The sequence below is a fragment of the Marmota monax genome, unplaced genomic scaffold (genome assembly GCF_021218885.2).
Source record: "Marmota monax isolate L192 unplaced genomic scaffold, Marmota_monax_Labrador192_F-V1.1 WCK01_AAM20220418_F8-fsc00059, whole genome shotgun sequence".
Classification (NCBI taxonomy): Eukaryota; Metazoa; Chordata; class Mammalia; order Rodentia; family Sciuridae; genus Marmota; species Marmota monax.
Genome location: NW_026693595.1, coordinates 5,044,090 through 5,069,178, shown reverse-complemented (window position 1 = coordinate 5,069,178; position 25,089 = coordinate 5,044,090). Strand labels below are relative to the sequence as shown.

General features: G+C 36.9%; 2 protein-coding genes across 4 annotated transcripts in view; one reads left to right on the top strand and one right to left on the bottom strand.

Annotated features, from left to right (window-relative positions):
• Abhd17b (abhydrolase domain containing 17B, depalmitoylase) overlaps window positions 1-13,088 on the bottom strand; it is a 40,431-nt gene extending 27,343 nt beyond the window's left edge. The window contains exon 1 of one of the 2 annotated variants that reach the window (XM_046459464.2): window positions 12,487-13,088. The gene's annotated coding sequence lies outside the window, so the exon portion shown is untranslated. Of the gene's footprint in view, window positions 1-3,587; window positions 3,607-12,486 lie in introns of those variants that run through there. The other variant, XM_058584010.1, reaches the window with a different exon arrangement.
• Window positions 13,089-13,291: 203 nt separating this feature from the next.
• Window positions 13,292-25,089, top strand: part of CUNH9orf85 (chromosome unknown C9orf85 homolog) — a 60,647-nt gene continuing 48,849 nt past the window's right edge. The window contains exon 1 of one of the 2 annotated variants that reach the window (XM_058584011.1): window positions 13,292-13,665. Coding sequence is in view for 1 of the 2 variants with exons in the window: in XM_046459466.2 (XP_046315422.1) it covers window positions 13,564-13,665 (102 nt within the window). In the remaining variant the exon portion in view is untranslated. The remainder of the gene's footprint in view (window positions 13,666-25,089) is intronic. The other variant, XM_046459466.2, reaches the window with a different exon arrangement.

Here is a 25,089-nt window from a genome sequence, read left to right as displayed (position 1 = left end):
GGATGGGAAACGGTGGCATTAAATAAGTGAGAAGCAATCTTTGTTCAGTAATGTATAAAAAACCACTATAGTTCTTTACGCCTGGAGAGAATAAAGTAGTCATTTAGGGCACTGCATATAGGGACATCAGGATTTGATGCTACTGATACTTTATAACTCATGTACTGTTAAATAATTTTATGTATTTAAACTTTAAGATTTCAAATCTAAGATTTTGAAAAAGAAATCTCAAATACATTTCAACCTGGTACATGGAAGTGTGTTAAATATACATTGCTGCCACGCCTGTAATCCCACTGGTTCAGGAGGATGAGGCAGAAGGATGGCAAGTTCTAAGCCAACCTCAGCCAAAAAAAATAAATAAATAAAAAGGAGGTGTTAAGCACTCAGCGAAACCCTGTCTCTAAATAAAATATAAAGTAGGGCTGGATATGTGCTCCTGAGTTCAATCCCCAACACCAAAAAACAACAACAAAAGTAAGTAAGTATTGCTAGGTAGAAAATTAACATATGGCTATTATTTATACTGCAAAATGTATAAACCATACCCTTTAGTTAAATACCAATACTTGACTACATTTAAAATAAACTGTTTTCTCCAAATTAGTAACAAATATAAATTTCTACCACACAAAATAAAGACAATCATGATTTGACGGATATTTGAATGAATATGAATTTTGTTTCATATTCTCCTTTTAAAAGAGGCAAGTAGCAATAACTCAGCAAAGACAGTGGGTTTTTCTTTTAAAGACAACTTCTAGGGTAGGTCTGAAAAGTACTTTAGCTGACAGAGGACAATACTTCTGAAGCTGTAAGCCAAGTAATGTAACAGGAGAAGAGTAGGATGGGGGAGGAGAAACAAAGGTTTATAAAAATGGTTAAGGCAACTTCTTTAAGATGCAATCTGATAGCTTAAGTGTTTAGTATTTGGAAGTCAACATGTCTAGTATATCTCTAGCACTCTTTAGGAAGGAGAAAGCAAATATTCAAGAAAGGTGTTCCATTCATCCTTACAAAGGTCATTCATTAAGATACTAAATATTATACACTGTTTACAGCATGGATGCGATAGGCATATAAAATTATCAAAGAAACTTTATTTATTTACTCATTCATTCATTCATTCATTCATTCATGCTGGGGACTGAACTAAGGGGAACTCGGCCACTGAGCCACATCCCCAGCCCTATTTTGTATTTTATTTAGAGACAGGGTGCCACTGAGTTGCTTAGTGCTTCACTTTTGCTGAGGATAGCTTTGAAGGAAAAAAAAAAAAAAAAAAGTGAATCTTTTAGAGGCATTACTAAAAACAAGCCAAAACACTATTACCAAGGCAGGAAATTTTCATTCATCTAAATATCTTAATATCTAAAACCAAAAAACTAATTGGAAAATCATTCAATTTCTGTCACCCTTAGTTGGAAAGGCCCATACAATTCTCTGCATATATTGAGATTATCTTTTCTACCCTTTTGTAGTAGTAGTTCCTGGCTTTGAGAAAACAAAGGCTTGATCAGGGTAGAATGAGACTAAAGAAGAAGAGCTCAGTATGTATTGAGTTGATAAATGATAAAATACTTGAGAGTAAATGCGAATTTCTCCCATTCAAATGTTCTCTAAATCTACGCTTCCTTTTCTAGAAAGTCTAAAAAAGTGATTTTTGGTTTAAGAACTCCTTGCTATGTTCCCTCCAGACTTATAATAAATTCAAACTTCTCCACAGGTTCTCAAAGACCTTGCATGAACCTACCTTAACTTCCCCCTCCAACTTTAATACTCTCCCCATTCACCAGTACGGTTGCATTCTCACCATCTTTCAGTACCTTGAAAGCACGAAGCTGTTTCCACATTAGAACTTGCACACTTGCTTTGCTTACTCCCTATTCCAGTCTCAAATACCACTGTTTCAAAGAGATCTTCTGAACCCCAAATCTAAATTATGCTATTTTTTTCACAGTACTTTCAATTCATAGTTAAAAATTGTGATTCCCCACCATATATTCATCTGTGGACTCACTTGATTAATGCCTACTGTCTTTACTAAACTTAAAGCTCCCTGAGGTCAATAACAACAATTTCTTCAGCATTTGTACAAGTAGCATCTGACCATTACTCTTTTAACTACATTAAAGAATGGCAGTTAAAAAAAACAGACCATTAATGAGAGTGATACCCACATGTACAACTTACTAATTTGCTAGAAATCTGTTTACTTGGTTAATGCCTATTAACTGTAACATATAAAACCAATTCTTGCTGGGAGTGGTGGTGCACACCTGTAATCCCAGCGGCTCAGAAAGCTGAGGCAGGAGGATAGCAAGTTCAAAACCAGCCTCAGCAAAAGCAAGGTGCCAAGCAACTCAGTGAGACCCTGTCTCTAATAAAACACAAAATAGGGCTGGGATGTGGCTCAGTGGCTGAGTGCCCTTGAGTTCAATTCCTGGTACCCCTGACCCCCACCAAATAAAAAAAAAAAAAATCCTGATTATAAGGTCTTAACAATACCATATTTTTTTCTATATCAAGTTATACCTTGAACATTCCCTGACAAGGCCATAAAACCCTTTAAAAAAGTTAGAGAGTCATTGGAGCATGCTTCCCACCTTGTTAATCTGGAAGGATATTTTAGAGTGCTTGGTCCTCGTATATTATTTTGATGAGATAATTTAAGTCTTGTATTAGCAAAAACTAACCATTCTTATATGTTTGAACATTTCTTTTTCAGATGATGTAATAAGATTCTTGCAATTCTTGTGCTATTGGAAAGGACTTCATTAGTGAAAAATTCATTTTTAAACGATTGTGCATTAAAAAAAATTAATATTTTGTTCCTGTAGTTTCAGGTACAGCCTATGTTCTTAAGTAATGTGATACTTTTAATTGATGCCCTAAATACCACAAAAGAACAATTCAGGCTTAGAAGTAACTTTCCTTACCATCTATTAGGGCGGTCAACTACAGGTGCTGAAGACCTCAGGCAGTAAAACATTCTTAGGGTCAAGTCTGAGACACTTAAGAGATGGCAAGAATTCTACGTTTTCCCCCTTCTTTTCCACCCTCAGCACAACACAGGAGATACTAGCCTGTGTTCTGCTATTTCCACATTCTTAGGACTTACAGGAAGCAAATGTTGGTATTAATGGTAGCTAAGCGCTCCTGAACACTGAATGTTAAGGCAAGGGCTCTACTATTGAGCTACACCCCAGTCTCACTCTCAATTACTTCCAGTGCCATCTTAACTAGCAGAAGCAGAATTTAAATTATATATATATATATATATATATATATATATATATATACATATATATATTTTTTTTTTCATACACACACCCCACACACTCTGCGAGAGCTCTATTTCTTCCGGAGGTTGAGGCAAGAGGATTCCAAGTTCAAAGCCAGCCTCAGCAACTTAGGGAGACTGTGTTTAAAAATTTAAAAAATTAAAAAACTAAAAGGAGAGGTGGGGGGCAGGTGGCTGGAATGTAGCTGAATGGTTAAGTGCCCCTGGGTTCATTCCCAGGCACCAAAAAACAAAACACATATTTCTCAGAACTGTTTCAGTTGTCACTTCATTAGTTTCTTACCAGTTTGGCAATGAGTAGAATCCTCAAAAATCAATCTGGAACAAAATGAAATATGAAAAAAATTTACAAAATGAGGGAAATACAATAATTTTTTGAACACAATAAAATGTTCAGCCATACTATTTTGTTTTAAAAAAGTAATAATATACCATATTTTTATAGATAAACTTGCCATTTCATGACTATTTCTTGGAAACAAAGGTCCAAGATCTGGTGCTAGCTAGTCTATGTTAATGTTTTCATGATTCTTTGGCAAAATGAAAACAATTTTGGACAAATTAAATGTATTAAATTAATTTTAATCTATTTCCACTGAAGGGAATAGAAGGGATGCCTTTTGTTCACATTATATTCTTTCTACTTTGCTAATGCTAAAATGTATTTTTCATGAAAAATGAAACCTTTGTAAAAAGTAAAACAATGGTAATAGATGTCAAGTTTCATTTCTTTTAAGTGATTTTTACCAGACAAAACTTAAATTAGCTTTCTCCCACCTTTTTTGAAATCTAACTGGTTCCAAGACATTAGGTTTTAAAACTAACTGGGTTTGGAGCTGGACATAAATTCATTCAAATCACAATTTAGTTGTAAGACTTCAGACAAACTCCTTCTCTGGGTCTCAATTTTCTCAACTGTAAACTCTACAGAGTTGCTGGGAAGATTAAATGAGATAAGCTTTTAAGTTCTGCACAGGCTACATACAGAAAAAAAAAACGTTCTTTTACTTGGCAGATATATTATTTTATCTTTTTCTGGGCCCTAGAAATCCAAATCCGGATTGTCTTTTCAGTCCTGGGGAAAAGTCTCACATGCTTTTACCAATCCCAATACACATATTCTGGAGGATTCCATTACGGCGAATATCTTCAGAGACCTAATAACTAACCAGTTATTCTATCAATAGACCTATTTCCTGTATCTTCAGTCTCTCTTCCTCTAGTTTCACCACTTCTGTTTATATTGAAGACTTTCCACTTTAAAAAAAAACTGTGTGTATATATAAATAGATAAACAGATGTATGCCTACATATCTGTATCTAGAGTTTATCTCATATATCTCAAAACATCCTTTAGAATCAAATTACTTTACCTCTCCATTTCACAGTTACTCCATCAGGCTCAAAATGTGTTCTGGTCCAGTGTCTATCCTTACTTGCTCATCATTTAGACTCTCTGACAACCTCTTATAATTTCAAAATACACTGAGTTCTGTGCAACTTTTACTTTATGGCATGTAACACCACTTTCCTTCATTAAGCATTAAAACTAATGTTCAAACTTGGTTTCTTGGTTGCCTCAATCAAAAATTCCATTTTAAACAGATTGGTATTCTTTTGTCTTTTTATGCCAGTCAAACCCAGAGCTTTAATTACCACTTCCACACTACTGACTCCTACATCTAAAGATTGCAATGATGTCCCTTCAACTTCAGACCCCGGACATCTCAGTCTGTAACCCACTACCATCCCCCTCCTTAAACCAAGGCCTGTTTTTTTGGGGTGGGGAGTGACTGGGCATTGAACCTAGGGATGCTTAACCACTGAGCCACATCCCCATCCCTTTTTATTTTGAGACAGGGTCTTACTAAGTTGCTCAGGGCCATGCTAATTTGTTTAGGCTGGCTCTGAACTTCCATCAAACCTGCCTCAGCCTCCCTAGTTGCTGGGATTACAGGTATGTGCCACCATGCTTGGCTGAAGGCTCATTTCCTATGTATTCCTTTCCAATTCTCTCAACCACATTTCTGCTCAACCAGTTTTCATTGAGATCACTCACTGACTAATCACTCACTGACTAATATCTACCTCATACTCTTCTAATCCATACTCTACATTACTGCAATGTGATGTCACTTTCCTGTTTAAAATCTTTGGATGGGCCTTACAAGCCCTGTTGAATAAGCATAAATTCGTTAGCATGCCATATATGATTCCCTCCTACCTCCTGTTCCTGTTTTCTATCTTAGTTTTGAACACTTCTCCATTTATTCTACTGAACATACCGTGTTCTTTTCCACTTCTTTACTTTTGCACATACTGCTAATTCACTGTTGGTAAAACCCTCCAACTCATCATGCCCCTTTCAAAAAACAAAACAAAACAAAAATCAAACAATTTTTTATTTATTTAACCCTCTGTTAAAGTTTAATTTCTTCCTCTAGGGAAAATAAAAATCTCCTCTGAACCACGCCTATGCTGACTGATTTAGATAATCCCTTCAGAGATTTTTATGTTTGGGATTGTGTATTTATGTTATGTTTTTCTTAGGGATCCTAACAGATAAAAAATTGAAAAACACTGCCCTAGGGATTTATATCAGAATGTCCTTTATTTATGCATGCCCTCCACACTGCATTATTTTACTGCCCTAAATCTTTAATTAATAAAAGTAACATTGAGGTCTGTTAAAAAGCTGTGTAAGGTAGCATCAACCCAGCTACCTATGTGGCTGAAACAAGAAGACTGTTTGAGCACAGGAATTCAGAGAGCCTGGGTAACATAGAAAAGACCCATCTCCAAACAAAAAACAAAACCCCAAATGTAACCTGTGGTGTTTTAGATGTTACATTTGACAACCCAAGTCACTGAATAGTTTTTTCCCCCATAACCAATATGCAGAGAATAATTTTTTTCTTTGGGGGTTGCAGATGTTAGAGGGTAAAAAATTATCAGCATACTAAGCAGGATACTAATCGAAAACAAAATATCTAGGTCAAAATCTGCAGGTGGTATTTTTTTGAACAGTTTATTATAAGGAGTATGTCAACTAATTTTAAGTTTTAAAATACACAAAGAATAATCCAAACTCAGAAGCCAAACAAGTTTGCTGCAATTGATAGCAGTCATAATAAAAAGAATTTCTTTCACTGCATATAGATTCTTAAGAGTAAAGGCTTGACAATTGACTACTGACAATTCTAATACTACCTCTAAGACACTGGGGAAAGCTTCATGGGAAAACTAAAAACAAAACCACAACTAGAATATCCATTTCATGTTTCCTTATGATTTTTCCAAAGGTTATGACAAAACAATATAACATAAGCTGTGTTTTTGCTTTTATGCCTTAAAGAGTCAATTTTAGCACTACTGTAGAAAGTACAAAAGCAACACAGAGGAAATGTAACTAAATATAATCAGATTCAATCCTAATTTGCTTTGATTTTCAAGTAGCTTCAATTCCTTCATGTACAAGACCATACATACCATACCCACTGCCTTCATTACAAAGATATGTGTAATTAATAATGTGCTAATACTTACAATACAATCTGAAGCTCTGGTGTAAGGACACTATAAATATAAAACACTTGCTTGACAAATCTGCACAAGATGATTTTTCTAATGAAAAGGTTAAAAATGTCTAAAAAGTAAAAAAAAAAAATTAAAAAAAGAATAACTATATGCTAATATCATATTACTGCACAGACTAGTTTGACCCATCAATATTTTAGAATGGGTGAGATAAACTTATCACAAATGATGGCACAGATAATTATGAGCATAATATATACTAAGAAAATAAAGTAAAAAGTGGTATACGAGAACAAAGTGGCAGGGGTGGAAGGTGGCCCTTTCACTTGTCATCTCTTAATCTTACTAATACTGTTCTCAGGCTATCATCCCTTTGCACATAAGGAAATTAAGCCTTTGGGTTGTTAAGTTATTAACTTGCCTGAGTTAACACAACTTGTAAGTGGGAGAGACATAACACAGGTTTAACTTAAAGACTGTCTTCTGTCTACTGTTCCTGAATTTGGCTAATGTCTGCCCAGCTATGATTTCCCTGACTGCACATCATTGCTCATTTTTTCATTCTCCCCTATTCATTGAGGTCTAACATGATCACCCTATTGAACAGGTCAAATCAAAAGTGACTGGTACATACATCATAGACACTGGCCCATTTTTCCTTTCGCATTTTTAAATGTTAGCTGTACGTAAAAACTAGTTTAGTCATTTTTACTTTTATCTCCTTAGAAAACAAAAAGGTCTTATATCTACGTCAAATTTACATATAAAATGTATTCTAAAATTTGAAATAATTGAAATAAAAATTAAGTTTGAAATTATGATTGTAATTTTAACAAATTCTAGCCAAAATGAAAAGAAACTGCAAAGTGTAGGTTGCAGTGATTAGTATTTAAAAGAACCTGCCATGTTCCATGACTTTTAGAAACTGAATGTGAGCTAGAGATGAAACCTAAGAATCAAACAGTACAGCTTCATTATCCTTGATCTAAAATGTGTGGGATCAGAAGTCATTCCAATTTTGGAATATCTGTGTGGCACTATCAGTTGAGCATCCTTAATCTGAAAAATCAGAAATCCTTAACTGCTCAGATTTTTTGTGATACCGATGGTCAGCTTATATTCTGAAGCAATGGTTTGGGGTGGGGAGAGGAGAGAGTTAGAATGACAGAGTTGCAAAGTTTTAACTTTTAAGTTAAAGGGATATTAAAAACTAAATACAGTTATTACCACCATAATTTTATCATAGCATATTAACAAAAAAAAGACAATTTCAGAGAAAAAAGAGTTAATTTTATTTAGCAAACTGAATTCACAAGCACATCAGTATATAAAATAGCTCCATGTAAATTTAAGTTCTAAATGTGAATAAATAAAATTGTTAAGGTTTTATTTAGAAAAAGGACAAATCATAAAATGATAAATGTGGCATTAAAAATCTTTTAGTCACTAGAAGATACCATATTTAAAGTAAAAAGGACAATCCCCAAACTGGAAGAACAGATCTTTAGAGCCTACCAAGTACTGTTATATAGAAAATAGAAAAATTATTACAATTTAATAAGAAAAGGTAACCCTGAGCAGGCAATTTATAGAAAAAGAAAATGAATGGCCAACAAATAAGTGAAAGTCTTAGCAACTACACAAGTTATTGGGTGATGCAAATAAAAACTGCCACTATGTGCCATTTCATACTCCTTAGAATGGCAAAAGTTAGGCCTTAAGTATTTGTAAGGCAGAGAACACATCTCTCGTCCACAATCACTTTGGAGAGAAAACTGGCAGTTATCTTAAAAAGTGGAATAAGCTCATACCCGGTGTCTAACAGACGACTACCAGATTTATATTCCAGAGTCATCTTTCTCAATTACAGCTTTCTGGTTGTTTTAATGAATAGGGGTGCTACAAAATTAGAAGTCAAAGAGCCAGGCACTCTTCTTGCATAAAGATAATGCTGCTCTGTGTCCTATGACTTTTAACTATTCTACAGACTTTCAGAGAGGGGTTGAGGGAGAGGAAAAACAACAAGAACCCTAAAGTCAGATATTTCTCAACAGGACTTGCAACCAACATTGCTTTAATACAGGTGATGATTTTAAAGAATTCAACTACTGTGTTAAAAAGATTCACTTTCTTTGATTCAACTTTACTGAAAATAGTTTTAGAAAATCATTTTTCACCAACAGTGCTGCTTTTGGTATCTGAATGCCCAATTCAATATAACAACTAAAATATGCACTGGTAGCTGTTGTATTGACAGTGTTACTATCCATTGATGCAAAGTACCCAAAACTTCTTCTAGTAGTGCTTCTAATTTAATGCATACACAAATGACCTGAGAATCTTATTAACCTACAGCACCTGAATCAGCAGCATAGGATCTGAAATTCTACTTTTCTAACAGACTGTCAGGTTTTAGCATCACACAGCTAAAACTTAAGTATAGTTGAACTGAATGAAGCATTTGCACAGTGAAATACATATTAATGTATTGTAATTAACTGCTTATATGTTAGAGAGGACATTGTCGGTATAACACTTGAGAGACTGGGTTTGAGACCCAGCACCACATAAAAAGAATAAACAAAAGGTATTGTGTCCATCTATAACTAAAAATACTTGATAAAATTAGATGTAGGGTCAAAAATATAAAGAGATAGTTTGGGAAAAGTGTTATTAGGTAATTTCATTGTTGTGAGAATGTCAGCATATACTTAAAACATGGCTAAGAAGTCACTAGGTGATTCAATTTTATGAGATCACTATTGTGTTTTCGGTCCATTATTGACCAAAATATTATGTGGTACATGACTGTATACAAGAATATTCCTTAATTCTTGAATAGCAAACAATTGAGAAGCAACTAAAATGATCAACTACAGAAAGCTGGTATAGTCACATAATGGAGTACATACCGTATTAGCAATAAAAATATACTAGAGCTATCTGAATAAACAAATAAATCCTGGCCTAATGACAAAAAAGCAAACTACATAAAGATATAAACATTATATTTAAATAGTTTTTTTTGTTGTTGTTTTGAGATTGGATCTATGTTATCCAGGCTGGTCAAAATCCTTAACTGATTTTCTGCCTTAGCCTCCTGAATGCTGAAACTATAGGCGTACACCACCACACTCAGCCTAAATCATTTTAAAACAATCAAAAACAAAAGTAGTGTTCTGGAATATAAAAGTAGATAGTTAAGTATAAACAAGCAGATAGGAAGGATGGATGTTAATTAAGTTAGTGGCTGGGGTGAAGAGAATAGAATTTAAGAGGATTTACAAGGTAAATTGTCTCATTTTGATTTGTAGCTTTATTTCTTCAATTGAGTCACAGGTAAATGGAGAATCGTTATATTGTGGGTCATCAATAGTTATATTGCTATATTATTTCTCAGTTCACCTGGACTGAAAATGTTGGGCCTATATGTGTTGGGAAAACACTGCTCTAAAGCGTAGCATTCAGGACTAGAGGTCAGAAGACACACATTCAAGTCTCAATTCTGCATCTCATTAATTGTTTAGCTTTAGGTAATTCAAGTAATTCTTTTCTTTAGTTTTTACTCGTTTCACCTCTAAAAAATAAAATTTAAAAAAGCCATAAAACTACTTTTCCACTCCACCTCAGAAGATTGGGTTTCAGAGACAAATAGTACAATGTATGTGAGAGTAGGAAAAGTGGGAGTAATTCTGAGAATTAAAAGAAAAACCTTGGTTAGACAAGAAATAAAATCTACCAGCAATAAACCAATCAAGTCAATGAACTATTTTTTTGTTATCACTGATTCTAAGGATATGACACCAATACTAACATGGAAGAAATTTTGAGTTTATCAGTTGGTAATTTTAAACAGAATATAATGTCACACACTTAGAGTAACTGTTGCTTATAAATTCTCACTGCCTTTTCTATAAAGTGAGCAGGTGGCACATTTTATTAGCTCTATATTACAGATGGAGAAACTGACTCAGATGTGAGATAGCACTGCCTGGAGTTGTATACCAATTCAGTAACAGAACTTGGAACAGATACCACTTGCCTAGTTTTGTGTTCACAAAGCTAACTTAAAAAAAAGAAATTGTTAGGATGCTGTATAGTTATTGTCCCACGAAATAAAACATTCTTTGTCAACTACCATTTCATACACATTTCAAAATGGGCAAAGATACTCAAGGAAACAAAACACATATCAACTAGAGGACTGAACACCAAGAGACAAAATTAAAACCACCTAGACTGCTGAAAATCTAATCCTATCCTTGCCAATTAACCTTATTAATGCTAGAGTACGAGAAAAGAGAGGACAAAATGTGGGTGAGAGAGCTTTTCACTTCCTCCTGGATCTCAAATAAGATATCAATTATGACACAAAAAAGAATTTGTATCTTTAGAAGTTTAACACAACTTCGCTGCTCTTTAAGTAAGGCCACTACCACTTCTTCCAAAAAAATTTCTCCAACAAGCATGAAATTAGGCAGTCTTAGATTACTGAGTACTAGCAATCCTGGTAATTATCAAAATAATGTCTTGTTTGTGACTATTACCCGAGTTCCTAAGATAAACATACGAAGAGACTAATTCTTAATGGAGAAAAGTCCATTATTGCAAACCTTCCTGTCAACGTAAACATATTAATTTTATTACATGTTCTAACTTTAGAGTCCAAACGTAGTAGTTTCAAATGCTGACACAAGACATCCAAAATCCTATTTACCGAATACTTAAAAAAGCCAATGAATCATCTTATGGATCAAGCATTATACAGAAAGTGTTAGAGGAATACCTTTCAGAAACTAAATAGCTAAAATTTAAAGGTCACCCTCTCTATATTCCGTTATTCACCCTTTGATTACCTAATGTACCTTACACTGATTTAAAGCATCATGTTCAAAGAAAGGCAGAAATCTCACACTAGATCAACATTTAAAAAAAAAAAAAAAACAAGAAGCCGAGTTTAGAGCCTCTCTACGAACATCCTCCACACAATACAATCCACAACTTTGTTTCAGGGGTAAAATAAAATTTCAAACCCAAACTCTTAATTTTCCAATTCAAAGTTGATCCCTGATGAGCATATCCTAGAGCAGATGAAAGTTCAACTATCTAAAGAAGAACCCTGCGACGGCCCGGCCAGAATACACAAATCACCAAGCTCGGCGCAGATTCAATCTAAAATCGAGGCTGGCACGATGAGGACCTTGAGTAGAAAGCTGCTAGGCACCGGCGAATCTCAGAGAGCGAAGGAGAGGAATGTAAACCCGACCCCATCTTTCGGTCCACTGGGAGAAAAGCAAAGGAAGTGAAACAAGACCCTTCCCCGCTGGGGAGGACCCAAGACCTTCCCAGGGCGTCCGTCTCTCCCTCACCCCTAGACTCCAGCAGCTCCGCGGAACGCAAGGACCCTCCCACCTACCCCTTCACCAATACACCAGAGTCCTCTTCAATACACCGACCCGACCGGGAGTAGGTCTCCGGCCTTTGCCGGCGCGGAGAGGCATCTCGGTCGCCAACAACAAAGACGCCTCCCGCTCCCCTCCCCCGCCGGCCCCGGCCAGTCCCTCCCGCGCTGCGGCTCCCGGCCTAGCGCCCCCTCCCCGAGCCCGGCCGCAGCCGCAGCGCGTCCCATCCGCGGCCCCACGCACCTGCACAGAGGCGGCCACCGCCGAGATGCCGAGTAGAGGGGGTCGGGAGAGAACGTCTGCGACGCGTTGTCCTCCACGAGGCGCGACCCGCGCTCCGGCCACCGGACTCTCGCAGTCCGCGGACGGGCCCAGGCGAGGAGGGGGCACGAGGGCTGCAGTCCCCGAAGCCGGGACGAAGGACCGCGGGGTCTGAGGGAGCCCCGAGTCTCGCCTCGCGCCGGCTCTTCTCCACACAAGCTCGCGTTCTGCTGACTAACGGCCCCGGCTCGAGGAGCTGGAGCGGCGGCCGCCGGCGCCGGCTGCTCTCGGGCCTCACGTCCCGAGCGGCCGTGGTCGCAGACGCTGCCACCGCCTCCTTTTCTGGCACTGTAGACAACACCCAGTCCCAGCCAGGTCTTTCTTCTCTTCAATTCTCCTTTCTTTCTCCTCCTCAGCCCGCCAGGCGCTGGGCTTGCTCTTGTAGCGGGAAAGACACTGGATAGGAACGGAGGGGGATAGCCGAGACCTTGCTACACCAAGAGTTGGTCACTGACTGGAGGAAGGTGCCAAGCTGACCCGGGCTCCAGCCTGCGATCGGGTGTGGGGAGGGACGAAGCCCTTCCTCGCCCAATTTGCACCAATCACAAGCCGCTCAGTAGAGTCGGTAGCGCAGCCGACTTCCGGAGAGGCTGAACGGATTCGGCAGGAGGCGGGGATTGCGGAAAGGAAGAGCCAATAGGAATAGAGGAAACCCTCCCCTCTGCCGTGATGGACTGCCGCATTCGGGTCAATGGGAGAATGCTCATTTCGAAGAAAGTGGGACTTGTTCACCCGGTTAGAGGCAAGGGTTGCGCAGGCGGGGGGGTCGGGGGCGCTGGTAGAGGCTGAGCCTTGTGGAGTTCCCTGCACCAAGTGCTGGGAGGGCAAGAGGATGTCCTTTCACCACCACAGGGAGTCACGTGTGCCGACTGGGGGCGGAAAGGCTGGATAAGTTCCTTCCGGGTCACGAGAGAAGCGTCAACACCTGGGGAGGAAGCTCTCTGGTCTTCCCTGCAACTTTTTAGGTACACTCTACTTGAGGTGGTTGTGGTTTCGGGGATGAGTTCCCAGAAGGGCAACGTGGCTCGTTCCAGGCCTCAGAAGCATCAGAATACATTTAGCTTCAGAAATGACAAGTTCGATAAGAGTGCCCAGACCAAGGTAGGAACCTGCCTGTTGTACTAACTCTGACTCCAGGAAGAAGTGATTTATTGGAGGGGGAGTGAGGAAATCAGTGCAGTTGGCGAGAGCGAGTGTGGACCGCAGCCCAGGGTTAGTCTTGGCTGCAGTGCAGCCCTTTCTAAAATGTTATTCCCACGCCCTTTGTTTGACCTGGATATGTTGTCTCCTCGTAAATACTTGTCACGATCGACACACTTAACTAATTGCACAGAGTGGACCGGGACCCTCTTCAAACCTAAGGTGCCAATGAGAAAATTGAGTCGTTGAACGCTCCCATCTGGATCTTTCTCGTTTGGGGTAGGAAAACAAGGATTATGGCACGAGTGTCTCTTTCAGAATTTGCACCAAGTTTATGCAAGCAATAGCCTCAGTGTCCTCACCAACGTAATGGGAATTTCTCTTTTTCTTAAGATTGTTTTGATAAGCAAATTATTCGATTTGTGTAAAACTGGTAGCTTTGGTCTTTATAAAGTCTTTTACTTCTTTAGCAGAACTTCTGTAAACTGGTAGAAAATTCAGACTGTTTCGATAAGCCAGAGAAATTGGGTTGTATGTAACTACTAATTTACTGTGGTCATCTCTTCCTGCACCCTTATCCCTATGGAGAGGACAAAATTGACGACACAAGGGCATATTAGAGACCAACATTACATCAGATAAACTTGATATTTAAACTGGAATTCAAATGTATTAGGTTTGAGACTTGAGTTATTTAATGTTTATCTGAGCTTTAATGTTGTCTCAAGTGAGAAATCTGGAAGGATTGTTGTAATGCTAAACTAAATGATCATAATGGGTGTTCAGTAAGTAATTAGTTGAGTGAGAAAGCAAAGTCATCTGTTTATAGTAACCTGTAGTCTTATTTTGTTTCCTCTGTCTCTTCATTTACTGTACAAATATTTAATGAGCACCTTCCATGTGCAAGGCCCTATGCTCCTGGTTGTGCAGTATTCACAAGTATTGACTCTTTATAGAACTTAAGAGTTTTCTGCATAATATGGGCAATAATTAAGACAAGATATATGTCATTACAAATTGTGATACATATTGGTGAAGTGTAAGACAGTTTAGTAAATTGTCCTACAAGGACCTCTCCTTTCTCCCACTTAAATTGAGCAAATTTTCAGAAGAAAAATCATAAGCAGTATTTGGAAAGATTTTTCCAAGACTGTGCCAATTATCAATAGGTTACACCAGAATAAAAAAGCTGCATTAGCCAGGAGTGGTGGTGCAAGCCTGTAATTCCAGAGACTCAGGAGGCTGAGGCAGGAGGATCCCGAGTTCAAAGCCAGCCTCAGCAACTTGGTGAGGCACTAAGCAACTCATTGAGACCCTGTCTCTAAATTAAATACAAAAAAGGACTGGGGGTGTGGCTGAGTGGATGAGTTCCCCTGAGTTCAATCCCCAGTACCAAAAAAAAAAAAAGAAAGAAAGAAAGAAAAAAGAAAAAGCTGCACTATACCAAATAGATGTCTACAGTTTTGTCACAAGGATTTTGATTTTGATTTCCTTTTCCTCTTTAAAATTGTGAAGAAGTCTCATTTTTCAGTAGGTCAGACCACCAGATTATTTGTTATTGGAAGTTCTGACAAAAATAGCAAGAAATATTTTACTAAGGAACAAATGTTTTACTAAGAACTAATAAATAATATACATAGTTGGCTCAAAAATCTTGTGTCTAAAGCTAAGACTTTCCAGAACCGTCTGACTCTACCTCAGGACTGGTAAGAAATGTGTGGTAATTCCCTTTAAAGTCAGAAGTGATTAGTTTTACCTCGTAACTTACAAGGTGAAGTGTAAGACAGTTCAGTAAATTATCCTCTAAGGACTTCTCCTTTCTCCCACTTAAATAGAGCAAATTTTCAGAAAGAAAATCATAAGCAATATTTGGAAAGATTTTTCCAACACTGTGCCAATTATCAATAGGTTACACCTATTGTATATTTTATTTAACCCTATATCCCCAGCATCTAGTAGACTGTGGCTGGTACCAGACACTAGATGTGGAATAAATGCATGGATACAAAAATTTCACTGCAACCTTTTAAAAGGCACAGTAAAAAACTGAAAAGAACTCAAATGTTGTGCATGATACTTCTCTTTTATTCTCCTCTGCCAAGTGATTTATCAGGACTTAACTGAAATTAGAAGTTGGGTAATGATAGATGTTTTTTGGGGGGGAAGTATATCCAGATAAAGCACCCATTCTCATACTTAAATATATTCTAGAAAAAAGAGAGAAATTTTGTTGTGGCACTTCAAATGAACAAATTTGTACCAAAGGGTCAGAGTAAGAAAGATAAGTTTCAGCTTAATATGAGGAAATTATCTAACAGTAAAGTAGCAATCGCCTTTTGTAATCTCCTGTCACGGGAGTTATTTTAAAAAGGCCCTGCCGCTGTGGTCATTGGTCAGCAGTGTGCAAGTGGTGGTTGGGAAGGGTGAAAAAGGGGATACGTTTAAATTTGGTAATAAAATGTCAATTCTGTAAGTTAGCCTTGTTTCCTCTACTGGAGAGATAATGATACGTAGTGAATTTTGAACTAAGAGAAAAGATCTTTTTAGCTCCAGGTCTATCATTTGTTTTGTTATGTCAGGCAATTTCCCTATAGCTTTTAATCTATAATTCTGGGTTATTAAAATATTTTGTCTTACTTTCTTCTCAGGATCGCTGTGAGGATCATTTCAAACATTTTTAAAGAAATAGGGATATGAATCTGCACTAAGCATAAAGCAAATTATAATTTATTTTGATCTGAAGTTGCTTAAAGCCTAAAAAAAATTAATTAGAAAAGAACTTCAAAATTGTTGAAGAATGTGGAAACAGTAGAGAAGTATAAAAAACATGAAAGTGATAATTGCTGTTCCCAGCCCTAGTCCTGTTTAGGTTTAATCACTGTTAAGTTTCTTGTGAGTGTTTCTAGACATCTATGTACATCTGTAGTGTGTATGCAATAAAGTATGTTTTCTTTCTCATTTAGCAAAGTGGGTGTATCAGAGCATGGAGATTAAGTTCTTTGTTTTTAATGGGTGAATAATGTAATATAAACAGGAATTTACTTAATTACTTTTCTGTTAATAAACATTTGAGTTCTTTTTAGTTTTTTATTGTGGCTTTTAAAAGGTTGCAGTGAAATTTTTGTATCCATGCATTTATTCCACATCTAGTGTCTGGTACCAGCCATAGTCTACTAGATGCTGGGGATATAGGGTTAAGTAAAATACACAGTCACTACCATAATTGAAGCTTATAGTTTGGTGGGACAGGAGACAGACATTAGTCAAATAATCTTTCAAGTATGCTAATACCAATAGCAGTAAGAATTATGAAAGAAAAGTCTAAGGAGCCAAAGAGTATATAGTAGGATTAAGTTTGGAGTGTTTAGGAAGGTTCTTCTGAGATTGGAAGTATAGATAATATTTAACTGAATGAAATGGGAAGAGCATATGTCATCCTCTGGAGGCTGCTGTTTGTTTTATATGAATAGTCAGCATTGTTTTTAACTAGTATTTCCCAAAGTGTATTTTTTAGTGCCCCAGAGACATGAGATTTTTGTAATAGGGAAATAGTAAATGTCATTACTTCGAAAATGCTATATGCTAGATTTCACTATGGGGACAGGAATAGTGTACATTGGCATGAACAACTGATGAGATGTTCTGCAGTTTTTTAGAAAATTAAGCTAAAACTTGCTTGGCTATGAACTCTAGTTTACAGAATACTTGCTGAATTAATTTATTGTGGAACACACTCATTTTGGAAACTGATCTTCACCTTGCTATGAAGATAGAAAATGAAAGTCTGACTGACTATACTCTAGCTTTGGAAATATAGTGATATTAATAATAGCTAATATTTGTGTACTTAAGTGTGTTATGCACTAAGCCAACCTGCTACACAAGATCTAATCTTCAAAATAACACTAGGATAGATGCCATAATTATCCTATATCACATACTGGGAAATTAGTGCTTAGGGGAGTGAATTATGCACCCAAAGTTACAAAAATTATCAGGTAGCTATCCATTGGTGAGGTGGAATCTGTTTGAGGAGACCTTAAAGGGCAAGTAATTGAAAAGCCCTCTATTATATAAGTGTGTATGGATGTCTTTTTCTGTATTTTTGTGTGCAGTAGAGGCCTTGTGACTTGAGGTCAGGACAAAGATGTGTGAACTTTATTGCTGTTCCTTCTGTTATACTTTGAATATGATTTGTTCTGCAGAGGTTTGTGTGCTGACCACTTGGTCCTCAATGTTGTAGTGTTGAAAGATGGTGGAACTTTTAAATGATGAGTTCCAGTGGAAGGTGATTAAGTACTTAGGAAGGTGTTGATCTCAGAAGCGATTGTTGTTGGTCTTGTGGAGTGAGTGAGTTGTCATAATAGTTGAGTTCTTATAAAGTAAGACTATGCTATGTGCTTGGCCACCTCTGCCTGTGGCTGTTTCCCTTTTTGCCCCTCTGCCATGTTGTAGTGCAACAAAGGGAACCTTCAACAGAGGTGGAATAGATGGGGCCTCCAGATCTTGGACTTTGAGTCTCCAAGACTGTGAGCTAAATAGACCTCTTTTCTTTATAAAGTACCCAGCCTGAGGTGTTTTGTTATGGAAACAGAAAATGGACAGAACACTGCCTGTTTGTAATGTTTAAAGGAAAGAGTCTCTCCTCACTGAATGTGGTTTCTGGAGTATCATGCAGGTTGGGGTGAGTCTCACCTAATAAGCCAGGCTTTCTAGTTACGATTCCTTTTGCTCACTTAACGTAAAAGAAGATGCTAAATCAGTCTAATCCTTCAGCTTCTGGTTTGCTTCGGACAAAAAGTTGTCTTAAATTTAAGCAACACAATTATACTTATTCAGCAGAATAGGAGTTTATGTTTACTAGGTCCTTTATTTGCAGTAGCCAAAATGGGGAAAGCCCCCAAATATTCATTATTAGGAGCTATATAAGCAGATTATGGCAGATACATACCTTGGAGTGTTTTTTATTTTTCTTTTTTGATGGTACTGAAGATTGAACTCCGGGATGCACTACAACTGAGTTATACCCCTAGCCTTTTTATTTTCTCTTTTGAGATAGGCTTTTGCTAAATTTCTAGACCGGCCTCCTGCCTCAGCCTCCTGTACTCTGCTATTTTTTAAAAAAGAACTACTGATACATACAAACTGTGAATGAATATCAAAAACATTATGTAGAGGGAAAAATTAAAAAGAACATTCTGTATGATACCTTGTGTGGAAATTTAAACTGCAATTCCTTGAGTGGTAGGGGGATTGACTAGAATAGGCATGTTCTGGGGTAGTGGATGGGTGAAGATCACAAAGTGAAAACATTTATCACATCTGACTGAATTGTACAGTTCAGTCTGCATATGCCACTCATGTAAATTTTGCCTCAATTAAAGATAGGTATTAGTTGGGCATGATAGCACATGCCTATAATCCTAGCAATTCAGAAGACTGAGGTAGAAGAATCCCAAGTTGGAAGCCAGTCCTCAGCAACTTAGGTCCTTAGCAGGTTAGCAACACTCTATCTCAAAAAAAAAAAAAAAAAAAAAAGAATTGGTGTAGCTCAGTGGTAAATTGCCCCTGTGATCAATCCCTCATACCAAAAAATAGGTATTTCAGCAAAAGAACTGAGTTTGCTTTTTGTTTAGGGAAAGTTATAGGAACACTACCTATATCAGTCCTTTTGAAAAAAAAAAAACAAAAACATTTTTTCTTCAGGAGTATAACAAAAACAAGTTAACAGTCTTAACAGGTATTGAATACCTTAGCTAATCACAAATAACAGTTCTACTAATTGTTTTTCAGCTTTTTCTATTCATAAAGTTTTATCTACAAACTCTAATGATTCTTGAGTTTGTCTCTCTGTAAAAGTACAGATAATGATTACAGAGTTGATTTTGTACATTAAGTTACTGAGATTGGATTCTGTTTTTTTTTTTTTTTAATCTTACTCTAAGATAGTTTTAATCCTAATTTAGTTGGCCATGATACCTGACACTGTAAAATGAATAAATATATGCCTGTAATCACAGCAACCTGGGAGGCTGAGCCAGGAGGATATCAAGTTCAAGGCCAGCCTCAACAACTCATCCAGGCCCTAAGCAACTTAGTGAGATGCTTTCTCAAAATTAAAAAAAAAAAAAAAAAAAAAATGAGGGAGGGCAGGCTGGGGCTGTAGCAGAATAGTAAAGCGACCCTGGGTTATATCTGTAGTACCAAAATAAATAAATGAAATGAATAAAACTTTGCTGTGTAAAAACCTCTATATTATTGAAAAGGTTCTTTTTAATCCAGGTACTTTGGAATTGGATTATATGATGTTATTGGATGTTTGTCCCATCTCCACCAGCCCAGGAATGTTAAACTGTAGGGAACTGCCCCAGATTGGTTCAAGTAATCCTTGGTGTAAGTAAATTTAAGTGTGAATGATAAAGTGCTAGTCCTGGGAATAAGTGTTATTTCTCAACCAATGGGTGTCAGCAATTAGGGGGTTAAGCCAGTGGGTTTCCATTGAGCAAAGCAATTGAGCAGATGTAGACTCCACATTAGTTTTGAGATGATTATCTTAGGTAATCTAGAGATCATTCTAGTGATATAGAGATGAGTCTCTTTTGATATTAAATGTATCTCCTGTTTCATTGATCTGGTTTTAGATTCAACATAACATATATATTACATATCATACCTAATGAAAGTCACAGCGCTAGTAGAACTATTTGCTTTTCTCTTGTCTTTTTCATTGTTTTAAGTGCTGCATTCTATACTATTCTTTACCTTTCGTTTTCTCTCCTTTCACACAAAATGATTCCTAGAGATTTCCATATACTTTCATTCCCGACTTGCTACTGCTTGAAGCCAGTAAAACACTTCTGCACATTTCTTGATGTTGACACCTGCTACAAACAATATAATTGTTTTTCTGCATTAATCAAATATTTTAGACACTTCCTTTTATATATAATGAATAGCAACTGAAATTAATTTGTCTTGGCTTGATCTGTTGGGTTAGGTAATGGTACTATGTTCACTATTGAATTAATTATGATATTTTATAATTATCTTATCAATACTTATTTCTACATAAAGTTAAATACTACGTTGTTAGAAACAAATAAGTCTCAGATTCTTCATCCAGGCATATTAGTTCATTGGAGAAAGGGGAAGTTATAATTTTTTATAAATTACCCACCAAAATGGTCCTTTGTCCTTTCAGAAAACACTGTGCAGAGAGTGGTACAATTGGACACAGAACTGGACTGAGAGTTACAGTCTGGCATTTGTTATTTTAAGCCATAGGGCTCTTTCCACACCTGCAGAAGTGTTATCATAAGGTCATAGGTAGGTGCACTGAGAATCCTGTTTGTCCTCCGAACACCCCTGCTGCTGGCTCACTTCATCCTCAATGGTCAGTTCTCTCATTTTTTTTTTTTTAAACAATGGCTTTTGTGAGATGAAGAAATGAGAAGGGGATAAAGCAATATAACATGCTCAAGGTTTCTTTCTCAACTTTTCCTTATCACTCTAGTCCAAATAGCATTTAAATGTATTGAATGAAGTAAATAAATATTCTTTCTCTGAATTCCTCTGATGTGTGCAAGGCAGTGTACAAAAAGGTATTTGGCATTAAGATTCTTTAGCTGCTAAATTAAGCAAAAAGGGAATTTGTTGGAACGATCCTAAGCTAGACTTATGAAGCTTACATAGGGTATTTATTTCTTTGGCTATTCCTCAGCCCCTGTAATAGAGATTGGACCCAGGGGCACTTTACCACTGAGCTACACCCCAGCACTTTTTTTTTTTTTTTTTTTTTGCAAGACAGGGTCCTGCTAGGTTGCCCAGGCTGATCATCCTGTCTTAGCCTCCCAAGTTGCTGTAGTAGCAGGTTTGCATCACTCTGCCTCATTTGGCTGATTTTTTAGTGTCTAAGATTTCCTTGTCAGCCATCATTACTGGAAAATCTTACCCCATTTGGATTGCACATCTCCTAATCTGATGCAGTCTTCCAACTTTATGGTGCCCCTCCCTTACCCTTCCATTTGCCTTCATGAATTTATAGTTTATTGTCACTAAATAGAGACATATACTTAAAATTTGTTACTTTCTTGCCATACCCGATTCTTCTGGGAACACTGTTTCTGAATAGACTTCTTAGGTGATATTTTTTTGCCTCACATCTTCACCTCCTCCCAGGTGGAACCTGACTCCCGTTTGTTGTGTTAGTTCATTTCTTTTCACTCAAATACTTTAGCCCATCTGAAATACATATCATCAGAAGAGTATCCCCTTCATCCCAGTACTAACCTTCTCATTACATGTCCTCATTAGTGACTTGGCTCACTGCCTTTTCACATTTCCTGTCATCATACTTAGTAATTGCTACATACACCTGGATAATCCATCCAACATCTATCTGACCTCTCAGCTGTTAGACATCCTCCCACCTCAGAAGTCTATTCCCACAGGCAAACTCTAACCTTATTACTGTTGGTAACTGTTGTACTTATAAACTTAACAACAACAAAGAAGTATCACCATCTACTGGTTTGCTTATGCCTCAGCTGTAAATTTGTGTGTGTGTATGTGTACATATTTAAACCCCATTAGGTGCTCTTGTCCGTTAATATTTCTACTTTCCACGGTACTTCATTCATGTTCTTACTTCTAACTCAGAGTCTGGTTTCATCAATATGACTATTCTTGACAGAATTCTAAGCCTACTTAGATCTAGATTTCTATTATTTTACCACCACACCTACCAAATTACCCATACCAGTACCTATATATCCTGCCTTCCTATTACAATAGGTGAAATGCCATTCCCTCCTTAAGGCCAGCCCCTTCCCTTGTACCCTGGAGTTCATCCTTTCTTGCCTATCTAAAGACTTAAAGGTGCAAAACTCCTTTGTTGTTCATATATACTCTTACATAATCTTTCCATCTTTAATGACTTTATACAATTTCTTTAAAAATTTTCCTTAGAATCTATTTTTTCTAGCTGCCACCCTATTTTTTCTTCCCTTTATAGAAAAGTTCCTGCTTTTCCACTTCTTTACGTGCCCTCCCCATTTTTTTTTCATCTCATATTGTTTTTGCACCCATCATTTCACTAAAATCACTCATGATGAGGTCATTGATGTCTGATATACAAGATGTTTAGTAAAAAATACTCAGTCCTTGGGCTGGGCTCAGTTGGTAGAATGCTTGCCTTGCATGCACAACACCCTGGGTCCAATCCCCAGCACCACAAAAATAAATAAATAAATAAATAAAAATAAACAAAAATACTCAAACCTTTTTGCTAAGCAGTGTGAGAAGCCTTGGGTTCCATCTATAATAACACTAAACAAAACAAAATTTAGTCATTTCAAGTGAAAAAAAATGTGTCAATGTAGATGCATCAATAATAATTTAGTCCACAACTTGCCATGCCATCTTTGTGCTTGTAATTCCTAGGTTTTGAACTCCAGGTCAAACTTTCTTCTGAGCTGCAGAGTTGTATGTTTAAGTACGTACTTGACCTCTGTTCTTAAGATTTCTAAAAGGGATCTCCAGCATAAGATGGCAAAGAAGGAACTCTTTTTTTTTTCCTCTCTCAAAAAAATTTTCCCCCATGTTCTGTAACTCTGTAAAGCACTCTACCATTTACCCAGTTCCTTAAACCAAAAATAAGAGTATCATCCTAGACTTTTGGCCTTTCTCACATTCCATGTTTCAGTTCATCAGCAAAATTGAACTGTTGTATTGTTGTATTGTTTTAATTTTTATAGCCTTTTTACTTTTGGACATTATATTGTTTATTTTATTTATAGCTCACCTTAGAATATTATAAATAAAGGAAAGGATTTTTTTTTTATCCTCAATACCTAGGGGTTGGTACATACAAGGTATTAAGTAAGTAGTTGGTGACTGAATAAATTAAATAAATATAATTGTATTTAGGGCTTGGGATGTGGCTCAAGCAGTAGAGTGCTCACTTGGCATACACGGGGTGCTGGGTTCGATCCTCAGCACCACATAAAAATAAAATAAAGATGTTGTGTCCACCGAAAATTAAAAAATAAATATTAAAAAAATTCTCTCTCTCTCTTTAAAAAAAACTGTATTAAATGCTTTGACAAGAGAAGTACCATTATAATTAAAATAATGGGTGAGAAAGGGAATAACATAATTATTTTCCTCAAAGAGATAGTGGAGCTTGGTGATGTGGGATCAAGGAAGAATAAACCAGATGGAAGACTGGGTGCATGTGAGTGTATATGTTGTTGATCAAAAAGTTGAATGAGTTTAGCTTAATGTGAAAACAAAGGGAAATGAAAAAGGAATCAGGTAAAATTATTATACTGGACAATCTCAGAAACAGGGCTTTTCTTCATTTATCTTTGAGGGAAGAGACATATTGGAGGTGCCTCAGAAGTATTCCATTGAGTGACCAAGGGAGAAAGAAAGGCAAGAATAGGCGAGTCTGTGAAGTTATCCCCTCACCCCAATGATTATTCCAAAACAAGATTACAAATTGGCACTGATGCCTTTTGGCAAAATGAATATATTACATTATGTGGTGACAAACGCATAAGAAGGAAATCTCTCTATTATTAACTCTCTAGGGCAATTCTAGTAGTTGAATAAGACCTTTTTACCAAAAAGGGTAATCGGGTGGATTCATATTAGGCTATAAGTGAAAATTCGAATACTGTCAATTTAGGCCATCATTCTTGTAAGTAGACACATAGTTGGTTTTGTTTTGGCTTTGGTCAGTTTACCGTGAAAAAATAAAGACATTTTGAAGTATTTGCATCAGGTAGAGAAAAAAATCCTGTTCTGGTAAGATTTCAGATGTGAGGTTTTTTATTTTTTGGCCCAAAGTTATCAAGTTCTCATTCAAGACCATATCTACTAAAGGCAACTTGGTTTAGCAGAAAGATACTGATTTTGGAGTCAAAAGATGTAGGTCAATTTCTCTGCTATTTACTGGCTGTGTGATCTTGGACGAATATCTTAACTTTTCAGAATCTTAATGGGTTTTAACTATATTTCAAATGTTAAAAGTTTTTGAAAATGCCCATATGGTGCCTGACATATAGTGTTGAACATTTTGTAAATGTCAGTTCATTCCTTTATCTTTCTAAGACGTTCATCATGCTCATGTGCTACTGCCTCAGTGATGCCTTTCCTGGTTGATCCTGGCTGGAATGTCCCTCTATTTCCCTGTGGCATTTCTTAGCCTCACCATACATAGGATGCATGTCATCTTAGTTATTAGTGTACATGTCTTGGCTTCTTTTTCTTATACACATACATAAATACAATCTACTAAAGACAGGGACTCAAAACATTTTTGAACTACTCATGGTGTATAATATATACTGTGGACCAACAATCCTATGAGGTGGCATGAAA